The sequence below is a fragment of the Macadamia integrifolia genome, chromosome 8 (assembly GCF_013358625.1).
Source record: "Macadamia integrifolia cultivar HAES 741 chromosome 8, SCU_Mint_v3, whole genome shotgun sequence".
Classification (NCBI taxonomy): Eukaryota; Viridiplantae; Streptophyta; class Magnoliopsida; order Proteales; family Proteaceae; genus Macadamia; species Macadamia integrifolia.
In genome coordinates, this window is record NC_056564.1 from 11,347,619 (window position 1) to 11,367,298 (window position 19,680).

The following is a 19,680-nucleotide window of genomic DNA, read 5'->3' on the forward strand; positions in this document are numbered from 1 at the left end:
AAGATGATAACAGTCTATTTAAAGGCATCTGAAAATTATTATGCACAACAAATCACTGCATTAAATGTACATTTATCCTCATTGTCTACAGTAATTTACTCTAAGACATGAAAAGGTATATATGCTCTCCTCCTGGATTGGATGGGTGAATGATCACAAGCTGCTTTAGCTTGGCCTATAAATGTGATCTCTTCCCGCCGTAAGCACTGATCTCTACCCGTCATAGTAGCAGCATTCTGCATAGAGCCAACATAAAAAATTATATGTGATGCATTTTCCACCAGAGGGGTTGGGTTGTGTTGGTTACCAAAATTTACTCCAGGTTCTGATCCTATTAGTGCAGCTGCAGTCGCAGGATCCTACCCAGATCTATACCTCAGGATGAAGATCACATTACAAATCTTTCACCAATGACCAAAAGTTTCCTCTATTCAAGTAAGGGAACGTATATAGCATCCACGCAAAAAAAACAGAACCCAACCAGCACTAGTTGGAGCAGAACCAGTAGTCAACAGCCATTTGAATGTGCCTAGAATGCATGTTTGGATGAGATCTCTACAGTTGCAATTGATTCTAATGTATGCCATTCTGGAGATTAAATACCATAAGCTAGTGCAGGGGTCAAGCTGTTTTGTTGTTGGTATTAGGCCAAATATGTCCCCTGAAAGATTCCAGAATCCAGACCCATCTGAATTATAAAATCTTATTTTATATAATTATTATTATTAGAGAGAAAGTTCTTTAAAACACAGCGTGACCCTTGCATTAGCGCAGGACTAATGGGAGCATATACAAGGGCATCAATAAGAGTGAGATTTCCATTTTTTCACTAGGGTTGGGTATTCATTTTGCCCCAACCTATGTATAAGTTAGAGGCATTATCTTTTAGGTTTTTTTCTTTCAATTATTGTTTAATCATATTTTTATAATCGAACAAAAACGGATTGTATGATATTTTAAAACTGAAATTATAAATTAAAATAGCCATAACAAGATTAAAATTAGTTTTCAAATGGATTCTAATAATTTATGAAAAACAAATTTTCTAATATAGATTCTAAAAATGAATATCAATGTAAATTGAATACAGATTATTTTAGGCGCCATTTGATAATGTTTTGTTTTTATACTTAGAAATAATAATAATAATAATAATAATAAAAACGATTTTTCACATTTTCGAAAACAAAAACAACAGATTCGTACTTGTAGTTCGGTTTTTCTCTTTGTTTTCTCTCTCTCTCTCTCTCTCTCTCTCTCTCTCCTCCCTAGTCCCAGGGTGGTCTTCTCCAAGAAGCGACCTCCGAACCCAGATTATATTTTCCAAGCTCAATCCTCTTGGAAATTCAAGAGTAATCCGGTAAGGATGGAAATTCTCCATTACATTCTTTTTCTTCTTCTCCCCTGCCCCTCATTTCTCATTCTCTCACTCTCTCTGATTCAAAACTATCGAACTTCGTAGAACTCAGAAATCTAGGGTTTTGCACCAAAAATAGATTTTGTAGTTTGCAGCTTCGACAGAGTTTTCTCAAAGATATCCTTAATTTTTCCTTTTTGAAACTCTAACTAATCAATTAATGACCTCAAGTACTCATATGGTTCTCTGTCGCTCCTGCGACTGTAAAAGCTATGACTATGGCATTTTCCAGTTACCATGTGGTATGGTTAGAGGTTTCTCTGCGAATAGGACCAATGGGAACTCATTTGTGTCGATAAACAGTGAGTTTCTTCTTCGTTTCCACATTTGACCTATCACGACATTGAATCTTGAATTGTTGAACATTTCGGCAGAACCTCCTCTTCGGACGGTGTTGACCATGTGGAAGAGAGGGTGGGGGTTAATAAAGTTAACCGTTTGCGAGTGTATTTACCTCGAAATTGAAATGATGGGGACGGTTGGTACGGTGAGGTGAATGAGGAAGTTAGAGTGTACCTCTATTTGCTTCTTGTATTTTCGGTTTCTTGTGTTATTGGTGTGGGTAATTGATCTCTGCTGGGTTTCTTGTTTTGGTACTACTCCTGGACCTTCCAGCTCCATCGCTGCAACTCGTGGATGCTTCTTGGACACCCAAACCGACGACGAAGTTGTTTTCTGAAGCTTCATCTTCCTTCATTGAAGGGGTTTTGTGTGTTTAAGGTGACTTTCTCTAGGGTTTCTATAAATCTTTATCTCCTTTCATTCAGTGCTTTCATCTCTTACAGCAGAGATTCAAAATTTTGTGATATGTGAAAAGTTAGTGCAACTCTTATGTCCATAGCATTCCCTGTTTGTTGAAATAACTGGGAGAACATGTGAGACTTGTTGAGACAATTCATGATTTTATTAATGGTGGTCAAAACCGATATACTTGATCACAATGGCATTTGGATATACAAAAGGGCTTCCATTGAAGCAAGTTTATAGTAGCATGCCATTAATTGGCTTCCCAGAGATTTCAACTGTTTCATTTTAAGATTCTTGTGGATTTTTAACTGTGTCGTTTTTGTACCTAATATAAGGAAAGAAGGGTATTGGCATGGGTGCATAGGATAATGTGTTACAGCAAGTTCTTTCTTTTTTCATATAAAAATTCTCATCGTTGATGCTTTTTTAAACTTTTCACTCTGGTGCTTCTTATTCTTTAGCTATTCTTTCTTTGTTGATTACTGTCTTAATAGCTGCTATAGTTTATGCCTACTGCATTTCAGGTTTTATTGTACGAAACTGGATAAACCAATGCCAGAATAATCAGATTTAGTGCTTTTATATATTTGATTTCTTTCTTATTGTTGCTCATGGCATGTTTGAATTTTTATTGGTAGATTCTTGGTTTTCAAACTAAGGTAACAACATATCCCCTAGATAGTCCTACGTATGTAGTGTTTTGTTTGGTGAACTTGAAAAATATATTTGTAAAACTTCTTTGCTCATAGAAGTTGAAAGGGAATTTCCCTTGCTTAGTCCGTCGGTGTCCAGGAAGAGGAATGGTGAAGTGTGGATCATGTTGGTTTAAGTATTGTAAGTGGTTGTGATATTTTTCAATTATGATCTCTCAGTTCAAGCTAATGTAAATAGGAAAGTATTTTGTAGTCTTGGGTTTTTCAAAGCTTAATTTTGCTATTTATTCAACTTTAAAGCAAAAACAGCAATCCAGTGCACGAGACTCCCGCTACTGCAAGGTCTAGGAGGGGCAACTCATTTAGCCAACTCTAATTGAGCTATCTCTCTCCTCAAATAAATAAATTAAAAAAAAAAAAGGAAAGAATTTTTTCTTTTCTTTTCTTACCTTTTCTTGGCAACCTAACATAGCTTAATTAGAGTATGACCGATCTATGCGGTTGCGGGGTCACTATGGGCCCGTGAGACTAGTCAGGCAAATCTCGTGGCTTTAACTTGCTTTGGAGCTCAAATCTTTCTTACCCTTTCTGAATAAACCTCCAAACCGTCATTTGAACATAGCGCATCAATCCAAACTTCAAAATCTTCTCCATCGCTAGCTATTCTTTCAGAGAAGAAAGACCCATTTACCTTTGCAACTGCTCTTACCTTATTATCTTCGAAGTTCAATTCCCTTGTTCTAGGCAACCAAATTCATCTACAGATCATCAAGTCAGGATTCTCCAAGGAAGTCTTCTAACAAAATAGTTTATTGTTATTGGCTCTCAGAGTGCTTCAATAGGTTGTGACTCGAAGCTGTTTGACGAAATGACTGAAGGAAATGTTGTTTCCTGGACTTCAGTTATCTCGGGTGCCAACTCATAAACCAATTGGCTTCTCAAATTTTCCCAAAACTTGCATTGAGGTACATAATGCAGTCTCCTCTTGCATCTTTTAATCGTACCTTGTATTAATGCTCATCGTATTCCTCCCTGTGCCATTACACAGATATATTTCATAAAACTGTGGGATTCTGTTATGGTTGGATGTTACAGTTGCTTTGAACTTTGGACGTAGGCGTTTTTAGGTAAATTTTTTCCAATTTATATGAATAAATTGCCGTATTTTTTTGGTCCCAAATGGTTTCAAATCTAAATGTTTTAAAACTTAAATTTTTGTTTTCAAATTTTTTCCTTTTTCATGATGTTTGAACAGTTTTTTGACCATCTTGTTCAAACTCTGATCCATTTAAAACATGTTGTACCAAACACAAATCTTTTTATGTTCCTGTTTTAACAAAATATGATCTGGATCTCCCCCTTTCTTGTTGAGATTTCAAGTTATTTTAAATTCTGTTGCTTCCTTTGGAGGTTGAATCTAAAAAAAAATTAAAAAATAAAAAATAAAAATAAAAATAAAACGTTGGAATTTGGAAGAGACATCCTCCTTGAATAAACTATAGAAGTATTTATTTTTTCATTCAAGATTACACACAGGTCTCAAGGGAAATGCAATGCTTGAGGTATAGAGGTCTCTCTGGGACTCTTCCTTCTGCATGGTGGCTGATCGCTCGAGGTTCTTGCAGCAAATTGTTTGTTGGAGGTACGAATGTCTTTCTTTCTCTCGCTCTCTTCATTCAACCAGTCCATATCCATCCTATACTAGAATTAACTTATGAACTCTTTCCAACCTTACTTTTCTTGAATTCATCTTAATTTCTGGGAGGAAAGTCTCAAAAGGAGAGTCCTGACTCTACAGTCTTTTAACATAATAAAAACTAGATGAAATATACCTGCAGTTTGTGCTGGAATAGTGGGTATCCTTACTCAACCATAATTGGACTTTGGAGTTTCATGTGATCCTAATGCCTGCTAGCTGATATCCTAAATTTTTTTGCAAATAGGGTACCAAAAGTGACAGCCATCTGCCCTTCTATGCCAACCTATAGTCAGGTTCCAGATTAGGTTCCTGAGTTCTATTCCTATCCCAATAATTCCGTATCATTGCGCTACGATTTAGTTACATAATAGTGTTCCCTTAATAGCTCACGTATCTTCATATAGAGGGGCATGACAGGATTAAGTTTAATGACCCTACTTATTTGGGTTGAGGCTAGTTTAGTTTAATTTAATTTAGTTGAACTACGAGACACCCTTCAGCTCCAAATGCTCTGATTTTATTTCAAGCCATCTAGTTAACAAGTTAACCTGGCACCAGCCCAGTAATTCTTGATACTTGCCATACAGCCTGTTTGCAACTCTTAACCGTAGAGGCAGTCGGAAAGAAGATGGGCCAATGTTCCACTATTGTTTATTTATGGAGTATGGCTAAGTTTGCATGACTTTCTATGAAAAGAATGATAATACTTGGAATCTGCTGATTCCTAACTACGACAAAATTCTTACTGAGCACGAAATGGAGTGGACAAAATAATGTAGTTCTTGCCCAGAAAAAGGCCTGAAGAAGTGTAGCACGTGAGACAGGCATGCCTCAATTTTCTTAAACATGGTCCAATTTGTGGGGAATTCTCTTGGTTTTATTCCCTTCTGTATCAGCCCTTGAGCCCTTCTGTAGTGCTTTAATTTATTTGTGGTTGGACTGTTGAAGTTTACAATAGTCAAAGGTTGAGTTATAGTCTGGTTTTCTGTTGGTTGTTTATTTGATTGCATGGAAACCTTGAAGAAATAAGATAGTCCTGAGTTGTAGGAGTCTATTAGTTTACAATCCATATACGACAATGTATTCAGGCAATTAAGGGACTGAAGTTTCTTTGAATTTGAGATTTTTTAATGCTGTTCTAAGCTTAGCCTTGTTGATTTTTTGGCTGTAAAGATTGAATTCTCTTCTGAGTCAGGTGAAATTCATGAATTCGAGTTCCAATTATTTTCTTTTACTTTTTCATTTCTCTTATGGTTTCAGATACACGGTGGATTTATAAATGTGGTGTATTTCAATGACAAATCATTTATATTCTTTTTCTCCTAAATCTAGTTATGTATTTCAAGCTCCATACCTGGTAAGACAGGTATATCATTTATAAATGTGTTGTATTTCAGGAGGTTAAAAGACTTTTAGCTTCTCCTTAAGAGAACAAAAAATGTACTTTAAGAGTGGGAAACTATTCTGTCACTAGGAATATCAACTATCAGGCGAGGATTCTTGTTCCTTATATTTGCCTGTGTTTCATTTTGTAAACTAGCTTGTCTCACCCTTGGGCTTAAAGTCATTGTGCACTGATTTGACAAAGCTCAAGAGAGAGGAGACAACTGGCATCAAGTATCGAAAGTAGTTATGAATTCAGTAAGGCTCACAAGTTGCTCCACAACAGCTTTGTCAGTCATTACCGCCAGTATACCTTGCACCATATCTCCTCTACTTTTTTTTTTATGTTAATCGGTTTTATTTATTTATTTTTCTTTCTCCCCTCCTTTATTGCAGGTCTTTCTTATGATACCAATGAAATTGTCCTAAAGGAAGCTTTTGAACAGTATGGTGAAATCACTGAAGGTATTCCAGTAGGAATAAGGCAGTATCTAATCTCAAATATTCTTGTTGATGTCAACTGCCACTGAAAGCTGTGTAGTACTTTTTTATTAAACCTTGCAACTCTATTTTTGGTTCAAACCCAGCAGTTAGAGTTTTATGTGATCATAAGAGTGGGAGATCAAAAGGATATGGATTTGTGCGTTTTACTGCAGAAAGTGCAGCTAACGTAGCTCTACAAAAAATGGATGGTCAGGTAAACTTATAAATAATTTTAGCATCTGGTAATAATAAATATGTTCACCATTGCTTTTATTGAATGTTGGGTACTATTCTGTGTTTCAGTTACTGGATGGCAGAAATATTCGTGTTCATTATGCGCATAAGGGATGATGACCATAATCTCTGGCAATTAGTCAAAAGAAGTGTGGCTTAATGTGAGCCTCTGAATTCTTTCCACTTATAAATTTGTAGGAGTTATCTATCAAGATGCAACTGCATTTCTCTGAGGAGAAAGTGTTTGCCTATACCTAACATGTTGGTATACACTATTTGCCTGTAGGTATTCCAGACTTCAAGATCTAGAATTATTTGAAGCATCAACCTGTTTCTTTCCCTGTAATCCCGCAGCATGTGATTACGCTCAAATCCTCATTTATTGGATAATATACATTATGAGTCCTGTGTGTCACATATTTGTAACCAATAGATCTCTCATCACACTATTACACAATTATTTATTGTTCAATGTCATTCAGGAGAGCTTACACCTTTCAGACATACTGATGGATAACATTTGAAGAATAAAAAAAACTATAGCCACTGCCATTGAATGAGAAAGGATACAGAGAGATTGTTTTTTTCCAGACATACCTTCTATCTTGCCTCTGCTGACACCCCTTAGAAGGTCTGAAGTGTCTGAGCCATAAAAGGTGGTTCAGCAGCTGCAGTTCCTATTCCTCCAGGCAGGCCTTCGTGGGGGGTGTGTGTGTGTTTTTTTTAATTTTTTTTATGAGTGTATTCACATATGTTGAAAAGCAGAATGAACTGAAATGAAGGTATTCCTTTGAAGAAAAGTTTATGCTATTTGTTAATTGTTGAATGGTGTGTTTTTAGGATATGGTGTTTTGCCAGATGGAAGGATGACATGGTCAAGCCAGACCAATGGTAGACAACCTTTATCATGGACTTTGGCTGTTTCCTTGGCCATATCAGCACCATAGTCCCCACTCCTCAATGTTTGAGATATTAGAGATGAGTCTTGTTTCTGCAATGGTGGCTTCGGTTGGGACTAATGCTCTATGTAAACAGTTAGAACTTCCAAAATTTATCTCATTTCTTATAATAATAATATAAATTTTTGGGAAATAGTAAGAATCCACTTCATTCCATGGTAGATAATTTGTAATCATAATTTCCAATAGTGATACATAATCTAATACTTTAGTGGGCATGTCAACTGTAAGAATGCCCAAAGACTTCTCTTTATGGGGAAGTCTTGCTTCGAGGTTCTCGCTACTGTAGGGTCTGGGAGTGGCAAGTGTACACAGCTTTACCCCACGAAGAAGAGACTGTCTCCAAGTTTTGAACTTGTGATTAACGTGTTGCAATAGTGCAATTGGCCCAAAATGCATATTAGAAAATCAACTAAATGGTGGACATAGTTAAAATACGCCGTGAAATTTTACTTATAAACTACCCCCAATGGGTCCTCCACATATCTCTAGTGGTTTCCCAGAGGTCTCATTATTTTTTAAGTGTGTATAGATTTTGGGATGAGCCTAAAAAGGAAGAGGAACAATAACCCACATCCTATGGACCTTGACCTATTAACTCCATACTGGAAACAATCTAAAACTCATCCAACCCAAAGCTTTGCTTCTCTGCACTTAAAGAATGGATAAATGGTTTGTCTGTTGGAGCGGAGTTCTCTGCCTCTAATGAAGCTCAATCTGCTATACCGAAACAGGAGGAGAGGGGTTCAAATGGGAAGGGGGCAAATGCCTACACGCAGGACCGGGTAACATCCTCACATCATCCCCCTAATTCCAATATTTCAAATAATTCTAAAAGCCTTTACTTTCCAATAATCTTTAGCATTGTTTTTTCTTGGTTCCAACTTAGTGCCAAAGTTATTCAAAGATCTTCTGATAATAGGAAGCCATAGAACTCATTTTTATCAACTGACTCTCTTATTTGAGATTTGTTAATTTTCAATCTTTGCTTTTAATATTTTGTTTAGACTATTGTAACTATTATCATCCTTAGTCAGTTTTGGTATATTTTTCACCTTTTGATATTATCTTTGTCAATATGTCAATCCTCTTCTAGAATGTCCGAGGTTTCCAGGGTAACTTCACAAAAAAATGTCTTGCACATCACTGTAAAAGGTTGAAACCCAACTTCATTTTTCTCTGTGAGACAAAATGGAAAGACCATAACAATTTTCCAATGCCAAATTGTTTCGATCTTTATACCAATAGATGGTCCATTAGCAGTGTGGGGGAAAGAGAATGCAAGGGGGGCTTATGGGTGCTCGCCAAGCACTCAGTTGTTGCAAATAATGTTGCTTACTACCCTAATTTTATTGGGATTTTCTTACATGACACGGTTTGGGGCAATTGGTGCCTAGTTTGCTTATATGCTCCACCACAACCTAACCTTAGGTCTACTTGCTAGGCTTCTCTTCACGACTTCACTTCCAACCTGGCAACTCCTTTCCTCATTATTGGAGATTGGAACGAAGTCCTATCCCCCTCTGACAAAGTAGGAGGCTCCCCATTCTCATATTCTTATACCTGCAAATCAGTGAATGACATGCTTATATTTGCCAATCTAGCTAAGATTAAACCCAAGGGATCAAAATTTATGTGGCCCAACAAACAAAAGCCTCCTAAGCTCATTAAAGAATGTCTGGATAGATGTCCCTGTTGGCTTAACCTTTACCCTAATGCATCTGTCACTAAACTGGCCCCAGATGGTTCTAACCAAAATCCTATTTTTCTACAACTCAAAGGAACCCGATTATCATACAAAAAGCTTTTCCATTACCAGGATGCATGGTTCCACCACCTTGATTTCAACTCTTACTGCTCCAACATTTGGGAACCTAACCCTAGGATCAACCTTATGACCAAACTTACCAACTTCAGTAGAATCCTAACCCGCTAGAACAAATTTGTTTTTGGTCATATTGATCACTTAAAAACAAACTATTTCTCATAGTTCCTGAATTTGGAATCCAAACACTGGGACTCCAATAACTTTGCCAAATTGACCGAAATTTCCAAGAATATCAGTTGGATTTTTGAGGCAAAAGAGAAATTTTGGTTCTAGAAGTCCAAACATATGCACCTCACTGACGGGGATAGAAATACCCGATTCTACCATGCTATCTCCAGACATCAGGTCCGCAAGAAAAGAATTGAGTTCTTACAAAACTCAAACAATGAGATCATAGACGACACTCCAAGGATTGCCAGACAATTTACGACTTTCTTACAAGAAATTTACACAACCTCCAATCCCCTTGATTTGTCATTTGTAGAAAGCTTGTTCCCAAAAGTCCTCACAGAATTTGAAGCCTCATCACTCACTACAGCACCTGAGGATGCGAAAATACGAAATGTGATTAACTCCATCGACCCTCACAAAGCTCTAGGGGTAGACGGTTTCCAAGCATGCTTCTACCAGAAGTTTTGGAATCTAATAGGAAATGATGTAAGGAGATGGTAAGGCGTTTATTTACTAATGGCAACCTTCCTTTTGGAGTCAATCACACACTGCTATGTCTCATTCTAAAGAAAGGCAATGCAACCAAGTAGAAGATTTCAGACCTTATGTAATGTCTCGTACAAAATCATTGCAAAAATCATGGTTAACAGGCTCAGACAGCACCTGCCAAAATTCATCTCACCTTTCCAAGCGGCCTTCATTCCAGGGCATTAGATATCGGATAATATTGCTATTGCCCATGAAATCTTTCATTACTTAAAAAAAAAATCCCAAAAGGAAACTGGGACATGTGGCTCTTAAGTTGGACATGTCAAAAGCATACGATAGAATATAATGGGGTATAATTCATGCCCTATTCTAGTTCTTGGGGTTTGGGGAGCATTGGAATGACTTAATCTCTTACCTCCTCTCAACAGTCACTTATTCTATAAATTTGGAAGGGTCCTCTTTTGACTACTTTGAACCATCAAAAGGAATCAGGCAAGGATGCTCACTCAACCCATATTTATTCATTTCAACCATGGAAATTCTTTCCCGATTACTCTCCACATACAGAGACCTAAACCTCTTTCAAGGAATCATGGTCTCCACATATGCCCCCCAAGGTATCACATCTATTGTTTGTGGATGATACCTTTATCTTCTATCGACATCTGAGAATCTACTGTCCATCAAAGGTGTCTTAGAACTGTTCTCTGACCTTACCGGACAACAAATTAACTTTGCAAAAAGTGGTATTTTCTTCAGCTGAAATGTACCAAACTGTGAAAGAATCAGGCTCTGCACCATCATTGGTATAAGAGAAGAATCCATGAATTCTACCTACCTTGGCACTGATCTGCTCCATCCCATATCCAAGACAGCTTGCCCCTTTAGGGTGTCGTTATCTGTCTGGAAATCCAAGCTACTCTCATACGCGGGATCCAAAATCCTCACCCAATCCACTCTATACTCGATTCCATCATACCTTATGTCATGCTTCAGGTTTCCACTGAAAACCTACAAAAACATTGACTCTATATGCTCAAGATTTTGGCATAGTGGAAATCCCGAGAAAAATAGAGGAATGAGCCTCATTACGTGGAACAAGATTTGTCAACCAACCGCCCTTGGTGGTCTTGGGCTAAGAGATGCTAACACCCAGAACAAAGCACTCTTGCTTAAACTAGTATCGCGCTTTGTCACTGACAAAGAGACTATTTGGGCAATAGTGTTGAGGGCGAAATACTGCCATAACAGATCCACGTTTGATCCAAAGGTCCTCAAACGACGTGGATCATGGATGTGGAACAGTATAGTCTCCATGTTACCCACCCTTAAACAATGCATTATATCTAAAATTGGAAACGAAACCAACACTTTTTTCTGGTATGATCCATGGGCAGGTTTAGAATTACCAGGACCAGGTTGCTCACAAGCAATTTTACACCCTATAACTGATGCTATCAGGGTCAATACTTTTATTGACAACCATTCCTAAAAAGTGGAGGAATTGAAAGACCAAATTCCCCCACATCTGATTTCAACAATTACCAAAAATCAACTTTCACCTCAAAATGATCGTTGGGTATGTTCGCTAACAACTTATGAATCATTTAACACAAAAGCAAGTGCGGTTTTCATACAAAAAAATCAAGGCCAACAGGTAAGCATGAGAGGCTTTTCATGCAGGTGGTAGAAGTTTCTATGGAAACTAAACATACACCTTAAATTCAAAATGTTCATGTGGCGGACATTACAAAATGGAATCCCCACAAGAGAAATAGTAGGACAATGGCTACCCATTGATACTTCTTGTATCCTTTGCAGTAAATATACTGAATCTTCTATGCATCTATTCATCAACTATGAATTTTCACAGCACATCTGGGCAGCAGGACAATTTGGATTAAGGCTTCGGAACATCAATGCAAACTTATTGATGGAGACGGTACAGTATATGTTTCATCAAAGAAATATCCCTAAATCATATCTCAGGTGGGTTTTCAATGTTTTTGCTATCACAATTTATTTCATTTGGCAACATCGGAATGAAATTATGGCATCCAAAGGAAGGCCTAACCCAATGAATGTTTTCCATACACAAACCTTCCATTACAACTACCACCATCACCTTCTTCAGATGGGCACTACAAGAGAACTGGTTAGTCTTCTTCCCCTACTTACCCACCCATTTCTTATTCTACTTTCTCTTTTACAAATCATTCTGGTGGCTCTTAAATGCTTCCAATTTCTTTCTTGCTTATAGAACAGAACAACCCAATACCCATTTCTTTTTGGATTTCAATCCTTTGAAACATGTGGATTTGTTTGAATTGACACAAAATGAGAGGAAGGATTGATGTTTCGTAACTGAATTGTGTGTGAACTGTGATGGAAATAAAGGGACTACATGGACTGCAACAGCACATATAATAACAGGGGTGATAGGTTCAGGAGTACTATCACTGGCGTGGAGCACTGCACAGCTGGGGTGGATTGCAAATAAATATGTGGATTTTTTATTGAAATATAATGCCAAGATGTACTAATGAATTATTTGCTATAGATGATCCGGCACCATTGAACAAAAACTTTCCCTTTCCTTTTTTGAACTATCCAGTTTTGGTTTTTACTGGATCAACTAATAGGTTAACTTCAACTTCTGGATGGGCTTTTGGAATTATATTATAGGGTTAGCTTAGGATCATCAACTTAGATACTATTACAACTATTCAAGGCGAAGCAGAAGGAATTTTGGCAAGATTGAGGATAGCGTCTACCAAAGGATGGGAGATCCATGAAGTATGGCACACAAACAATAAGCTAACTAACCTTCTTCCATTCCCTTGCAATGAAGCCTGGCCTCTCCTACATTTTGCTAATTTCCATGAAATTTCTTCACTCTCACAAACAATCTCCTTCCATCTTAAAAGTATTGAAGACTATCCCCTTATGCAATTTATATGTTATATGGCATGTAATCCTAATACACACCAAGGCCCTATACTTACTCTTTAACTTATCTTAGTTTTTTTATGTTCATCAAAAAAGAAAAAAAAAAAAGAAAAAAAAAGTCTCACTATTTGTGCTGGGCGGTAGAAAATTGGATAATTCAAAAATTCAATCAATTGAGAAGGTGAATGACTAAATTCACTACCCCCACCAGGTTGATGTTAGAGTATCATATATGACATTACATAGGTATCCTTATAAATCAATTTTTGTTCTTCTTTTAATTACTTGCAATGATAAAAGTATTTTAGTATCATAAAATCTTTTTTTATACAATTATTATTTGGGAGAGAGTTCCCTAAATGGGTAAAAGGTTGCGTGACCCCTGCATTGCTGCAGGTAAGGGTGTCAATTTCAAACCGAAACTAAGCCCAATTAATAGAAATTGAACCGAATAAATTCGGTTCATATTCGGTTTGGGTATGTGAATATTGCTATTCGGTTCGGTTCGGTTTCGATTTAGGATGTCAAAACCGTCAGTTCGGAACCAAAACCAAACCGAATTATTCTTAAAAATTTAAACCAAAAAATGAAAAAAAAAAAACCCTACTATCACTAAGATTAAGGAGGGATTTTCCATATTCCCTTCTGAATTTTTGACTCTTAGAGGAGGTTGGGCGCGGCTCTGAAGCGACTCTTCTCTTCTTATTTAGTCCACCTTATTCCCTCCCATCTTCTTCTTTTTTTCTAGGCATTAGGTTTGTTAGAGAATAGCTTGCGGCTTGCATCCATGATCTATCCAAGGAAATTCTTATTCTTCTTTTAACTTTTTTATTAAAAAAAAAAAGTGTGGAACTATTTTTCATAATCGAATTAAAACTGAGGTACATAACCAAATTAAAAACCGAATATTAGAATCGAATTATAACTGAAACCAAACCGAATCGATTTGAATTGATTCGAGTATCTAAATATAGAACCGAGTCGGTTCTCGATTCAATTATGATCCACCATATCGTCATTTGAAACTGAACTAAAATCGAACTGAATAACAAAACCGAACCAATGGACACCTTAGCCGCAAGACCAATGAAAACAAACACAGAAGCATCAATAATATTAGGGGCCCGTTTGATAACATTTCAAGAAACGCGTTTTTGCCATTTCTGTTTCCAGAAACAGCAGAAACGAAGTAAAAAGCGTTTGATAAAACTATTCCGTTTCACTTATTTTCATAAATAAAAATAGAAATTTTTACTTATTTATGATTTAAGAAACGACCTAGGCGAAACAAGTTTCGCCGTTTCTAGAAACGACTTGTGGCCATTCTTTCATTGGTTACTATCGACTTCTAAAAACATGACTTATCAAACACCTTCAATTCCGTTTCTGTTTCTAGAAACGGAAATTTATGTTTCTACCATTTCTTGAAACAGAAACAGCAGAAACGTTATCAAACAGGCCCTAGGATTTCCGTTTTCATAAGGGCGTGGTAATTCTTTTACGATTTCCTATGTTTGAGTTACAGGCCACGTTGTCTTTAGGCTTTTTTCTTTTATCAATTATTATTTAATCATATTTTTATAAATCGAACAAAGACGGACTGAAATTATAAATTAAAATATCCATTAACTAGAATGAATTAGTTTTTCAAATGAATTCGAATAATTTCCGAGAAACAATTTTTGTAATATAGATTCTTAACGGATATGAACAGAAATCGAATACAGATTATCAATTTATATCCGTACCAAAAAGTCCCAGTTTCAGAAATTTTTAGAATCGGACTTCTAAGATTGTGCTTTATTATTAATGGGGCCACGGTTGCACCGCGCTGATAGACGGCGTGAAGGTTTTGCGTACAAATCGGGGCTTAAAACGTTGCGCCGAAATTTTTTCCTTCCAGCCAAAGTGCTCTCTCTCTCTCTCTCTCTCTCTCTCTCTCTCTCCATAGTCCCAGGGTGGTTTCCTACGCTATTGTAGAAGGGAACTCCGAACCCAAATTATATTTTCCGAAGCTCATTCCTCCTGCAAATCCAAGAGTAATCCGGTAAGGATGGAGATACTCCATTATCTTCTTCTTCTCCCCCCCCTCCCCTCATGTCTCATTTTCTCTCTCTTTCTCGATCCAAAACTATCGAATTTCGTAGAACATAGAAATCTAGGGTTTTGCACTAAAATATATTTTGTAGTTCGCAGCTTCGACAAAGCTTTCTCAAAGATATCCTTATTTTCCCTTTTTTTTTTTTCTGAAACTCTAACCAATCAATTACTGACCTCAAATACTCATTTGGTTCTCTGTCCCTCACTTTGCCATTTCCATGGTACAAATCAGCTTTCTTTGCAACTATAAAAACTATAATTATGGCATTTTCCAGTTACCATGTGGTATAGTTAGAGGTTTCTCTGCGAATATGACCAATGGGAACTCATTTGTGTCAATTAACATTTGGTGTCTTCTTGGTTTCCACATTTGACCTATCACGACATTGAATCTTTAATTGTTGAGAACCTCGTCTTCGGACGGTGTTGACCATGTGGAAGAGGGGGTGGGGGTTAAAGTTAACCGTTTTCGAGTGTATTTACCTGGAAATTGAAATGATGGGGACTGTTGGTACGGTGAGGTGAACGAGGAAGTCAGAGTGTACCTCTATTTGCTTCTTGTATTTTCGGGTTCTTGTGTTATTGGTGTGGGTATTTGATATTTGCTGGGTTTCTTGCTTTGATACAGATTTTGTCAACGTAGATGGCATGGGTTTACAGACCTCCGCTTCTGGAAACAGGGGCAAAATTGTGAAACATCTAACAGGCTGCCCTTTCCTCAAGTGGACTATGAATTGTCCTGAGCTGAATTAAGGAACATTGTTTTTAGGGTAAACCCAACATTTCAATTTTGATACCATTGGTTTCCTGTAATCAAACTTTTTTTTTTTCACTTATTATAGTCTATCAAGACATTATCCTAAGCCAATCAAACATCTGTGTATATACGGGATTGCTTTAAGCTTTTCCGACGTTTCTGGGATTTCACAGGGCCAAAAGCCTAGATGCAATGAAACATTCAGCATAGATCTTGCAGCCTGAGAAGGCATAAATATGGCCGAACTAGGGAGACAGACGGTCGAGTTCTCAACTGTAGTGCATCGAGCGGCGGAGGAATCCTTCCTCTCGCTCAAGGATTTGGTGGAAAAGTCAACATCTACAGAGCAGTCAGACTCTGAAAAGAAGATCAGCCTCCTCAAACACATACTCAAAACCCGGCAGCGGATGCTTCGGCTCAATGTCCTTGCCAAATGGTGCCAGCAGGTCAGTTCCAGCATATGCGGTTTTGCTCCCATTTTGAGCTTATGTAATTGTGGATCATTTATTTATTTTTGTTGATTCTTTGGGAATGCTCCAGTTGAGTTGGAATTAGAATAATAATAATGGAAGAAGTCCTAGTTGATCATAGATTATCTATTTATTGTGATGCAGTTGGGCGTTGGGCTTGAGATAGCCTTTGATTTGATTCCTTTTCTTTCCCTTTTAGAGTTAGTATTAGTATGGTAGATTTTCAATTGAGTGAGATTTTATTTCTATTTTAATTAGATGCAATATTTGTTTCAAATAGGAAAGTAGTTCTGTTTTCAGTCTTTAAATAGATTTATTGAATTCAACTGAGAATTAGAATTCGATGAAACTGAAATTATATTTTAGATGAAATTATGGCTGCCGTGGGCTGCTTATCTCTTGTTCTCCTTCTCTAAAATTCTTTCTCTGAACTCTTCTCTTCTTTCCTTCTTATATTCTTCTTTTCTATGATATTTTCCCTATTTCTTTGCTAATTACTTCCCAAACCTGAGAATACCCTGTTCTGGGCGGTATTTCCAGCCTTTGTTTTTGTCATCGATCTCTACTGTTACTCTTCGGATCAGTTGCAGATTGTGAGAGGGCAATCATGTGGTAGAACCGACTCCACCTATACAGATTCAGTCAAGATCTGATCTCCATTGGAATTTTCTAACCAGAATTTCAAGACCTGGTTCAGTTCTTGCGCCAGATCTGAGTTGCAGGTTCGATTCACACTCAGATATGGGCCGTCGGCGGTTGCTGATGTTGGAGTCCATGCCGACCTGTTTTTGCGACTTGTTGTTTGAAGTCTCAGGACAGACGGAGGTCTACTAAAGAAGCCTCATCAAATTGAAGATTCCTTCTTTCCGCTGCAACTGGTGTCGTGAGGTTGATGGTAACCTACTGTTGGAAATACCACTTAAGCCCTTATTGCTGCTTATTTATTTTTAGACCCCTATTCTCTGATATTTTCATAAATAACCTTCATTCTGGGTTTTTATTTCTGTTTAACCCCACTACTATCTTTATTTCCAGAATTGATCCTTCTCTTTGGTTTAATCCTGTTAAGTCCTTAGTCAATTATTTCACTCTATAAAGCTCTTAAATTTTACCAGAAATTACATTATTGCCCCTGGTTTGCCTAGAGTGAACTATTTGGTTCTCTAGTGGGCCCTAAGCGATCCGATTTCAGTTCTTGGGATCCGGATTTGCATCATATTGCTTTTGGTTTGGCCAATGTTATTAAAGGTAGGTATTCTGTTGTTTAATATTTGTTGAAATACTTATCTTGCAAGGGAGATTGAAGTAGTGTTAGACTGTTAGTGTTGGACTCTATTGGTTTATGAATGGGGGGGCCTTTTTGTGATTCAGATATGGATGTGACTTGTAGGCTTGGGTAACCAAGTTATGTTTGTATTTTATTTATTTATTTATTTTTTTTAAACACAGGGTTGATTAGCCTGTTGCAAATATTATTAATTGGTGCTGTTGAAGTAATTTCTATACCGAGTAAGAATTTTATGGTGTTGATGTATCTTTCATGTTCTAAAAATTTTCCTATTCATCACCTAAAATTGAAGAATTAATAAATATGGAAGGTCATACAAATGTAGGGAAGATAATTCACTTAATTCATAATTTCAAATTTCACTGGGTTTTAACTTTTCTTGAGGCATTGAGTAGTGTCATTTCATTCACTTCCTTACCCTTCCTTAAACCTGTGAGAGATAAGAAGCTACCCTGTAGTTGATAAGCTTAAGTGGTCTGTTCATTATCTTATATCTGCAGGAATTCTTGACTCTTTTCGCCATCTAATGGCATTAAAGTAGTTCCTGCTGACGTCCAGTTGTTGATATTGTTCATGATGATTTGAAGTCCTATGTTAGGTCTCTATGATAGTGGAAATAACATTTCCAATAAGATAACAGTAATAATTAGATAACATTACCAATAAGATAACAGTAATAATTAAACATAATGTCCTTCACATGGCCTTGTGAAGGAGTAGTTTCCTTCATGATCCTCCATTTTGATCTATGTAGAGAGTTGGTTTGGTCAAACCGACTTTGGATTGGTGGTACACCCTTGGGATAGCCACATTTTAAGTTTGTGCGTCATCTCAACCATGTGTCTCACCATCTATTGAACTTCCCCTTGAGTTATTTCTTGTTTAGTTAAAGTCAGCAGACCTAACTTCTTAATCCGGGCACGTCGCTGGCTTGACCTTTTCAGGTTCCATTGGTTCAGTACTGTCAACAGCTTGCGTCTACTCTTTCAAGCCATGATACATGTTTCACACAAGCTGCAGATTCACTGTTTTTCATGCACGAGGGGCTGCAGCAAGCACGTGCTCCTAGTTACGATGTTCCATCTGCTGTTGAGGTTCTGCTATCAGGAACTTATACGCGCTTACCAAAATGTATAGAAGATGTGGGAATGTCTGGCTCCCTAACTGAGGATCAGCAAAAGCCAGCTTTAAAGAAGTTAGACACAATTCTGCGATCTAAATTGCTCGAAGTTCAAATCCCCAAAGAAATTTCTGAAATCAAAGTTTCTGATGGTACGGCCCTTCTATATGTCGATGGTGAGTTTAAGGTTCTCCTTACTCTTGGTTATCGTGGACATTTATCACTTTGGAGAATCCTACACTTGGAACTTCTTGTGGGCGAGAGTAATGGGCTCGTAAGGCTTGAGGAATTGCGGAGACATGCTCTTGGAGATGATCTGGAGCGCAGAATGGCTGCATCTGACAACCCATTCATGATTTTGTACTCAATCCTCCATGAGCTGTGTGTGGCACTTATTATGGATACTGTCATAAGGCAAGTACTAGTGCTTCGTCAAGGAAGGTGGAAAGATGCAATACGTTTTGAGCTCATATCTGATGGCAGCACAGGACAAGGAGGTAATGTTGGTTCTATACAGATGGCTCAAGATGGGGAGCCTGATTTGGCCGGTTTGAAAACTCCTGGGGTGAAAATCATTTACTGGTTAGATTTTGACAAAAACACTGGAGGGTCGGATTCAGTGTCGTGCCCGTTCATTAAAATTGAACCTGGAGAAGATCTGCAGATAAAGTGTTTTCATAGTACATTTGTTATAGACCCTCATACTGGCAAGGAGGCAGAGTTTTCCTTTGAACTAAGTTGTATTGATGTTGAAAAGTTGCTTCTGAGAGCTATTTCCTGCCACAGATACACACGCCTTCTTGAAGTCCATAGAGAATTGAGCAAAAATGGTCATATTTGTCAGGCTGCAGGCGATGTTCTTCTTCAGTGCTATGCTGATGAGTTGGATGCGGACTCCAAAAAGGTTAGTCAAAGAAATAAACAATCTTGTAT

The 19,680-nt window shown here is 37.4% G+C and overlaps 2 protein-coding genes across 12 annotated transcripts in view; both read left to right on the forward strand.

Annotated features, from left to right (window-relative positions):
• The first annotated feature begins 1,211 nt into the window (after positions 1–1,211).
• On the forward strand, positions 1,212–7,434 carry LOC122086988 (glycine-rich RNA-binding protein 4, mitochondrial-like). 7 transcript variants are annotated; one of them, XM_042655929.1, is made up of 9 exons: positions 1,215–1,360; positions 1,792–1,909; positions 2,033–2,137; positions 3,647–3,782; positions 4,354–4,459; positions 6,296–6,364; positions 6,487–6,596; positions 6,686–6,777; positions 6,903–7,434. In XM_042655929.1, exons 4-8 carry the CDS (start codon positions 3,699–3,701, stop codon positions 6,731–6,733), a joined length of 417 nt encoding a protein of 138 aa, XP_042511863.1. In that variant the 5' UTR covers positions 1,215–1,360; positions 1,792–1,909; positions 2,033–2,137; positions 3,647–3,698; the 3' UTR covers positions 6,734–6,777; positions 6,903–7,434. The 7 variants fall into 7 exon arrangements, with proteins under 7 accessions (XP_042511861.1, XP_042511866.1, XP_042511867.1 ...); XM_042655927.1 differs by lacking the exon at positions 1,792–1,909 and having other exon boundaries at positions 1,212–1,360; XM_042655932.1 differs by lacking the exon at positions 1,792–1,909 and having other exon boundaries at positions 1,212–1,360; positions 6,490–6,596.
• Positions 7,435–14,878: 7,444 nt separating this feature from the next.
• The window catches only part of LOC122087166 (mediator of RNA polymerase II transcription subunit 14-like), an 80,937-nt gene continuing 76,135 nt past the window's right edge, over positions 14,879–19,680 (forward strand). For 2 of the 5 annotated variants that reach the window (XM_042656190.1, XM_042656193.1), the window contains exons 1-4: positions 14,879–15,059; positions 15,741–15,882; positions 16,043–16,315; positions 18,572–19,651. In XM_042656190.1, the coding sequence (XP_042512124.1) occupies positions 16,106–16,315; positions 18,572–19,651 (1,290 nt within the window). In that variant the 5' untranslated portion in view covers positions 14,879–15,059; positions 15,741–15,882; positions 16,043–16,105. Of the gene's footprint in view, positions 15,060–15,740; positions 15,883–16,014; positions 16,316–16,927; positions 17,235–18,571; positions 19,652–19,680 lie in introns of those variants that run through there. The other 3 variants (XM_042656191.1, XM_042656192.1, XM_042656194.1) reach the window with 3 other exon arrangements.

What these genes read in the sequence shown, in the direction of transcription:
- LOC122086988 (XM_042655927.1), top strand. Translation starts at nt 3,699, where the DNA reads ATGTTGTTTCCTGGACTTCAGTTATCTCGGGTGCCAACTCATAAACCA. An exon ending in CAGCAAATTGTTTGTTGGAG is followed by an intron (nt 4,460 to 6,295) that starts GTACGAATGTCT and finishes CCTTTATTGCAG; the next exon opens with GTCTTTCTTATGATACCAAT. An exon ending in TACAAAAAATGGATGGTCAG is followed by an intron (nt 6,597 to 6,685) that starts GTAAACTTATAA and finishes TCTGTGTTTCAG; the next exon opens with TTACTGGATGGCAGAAATAT.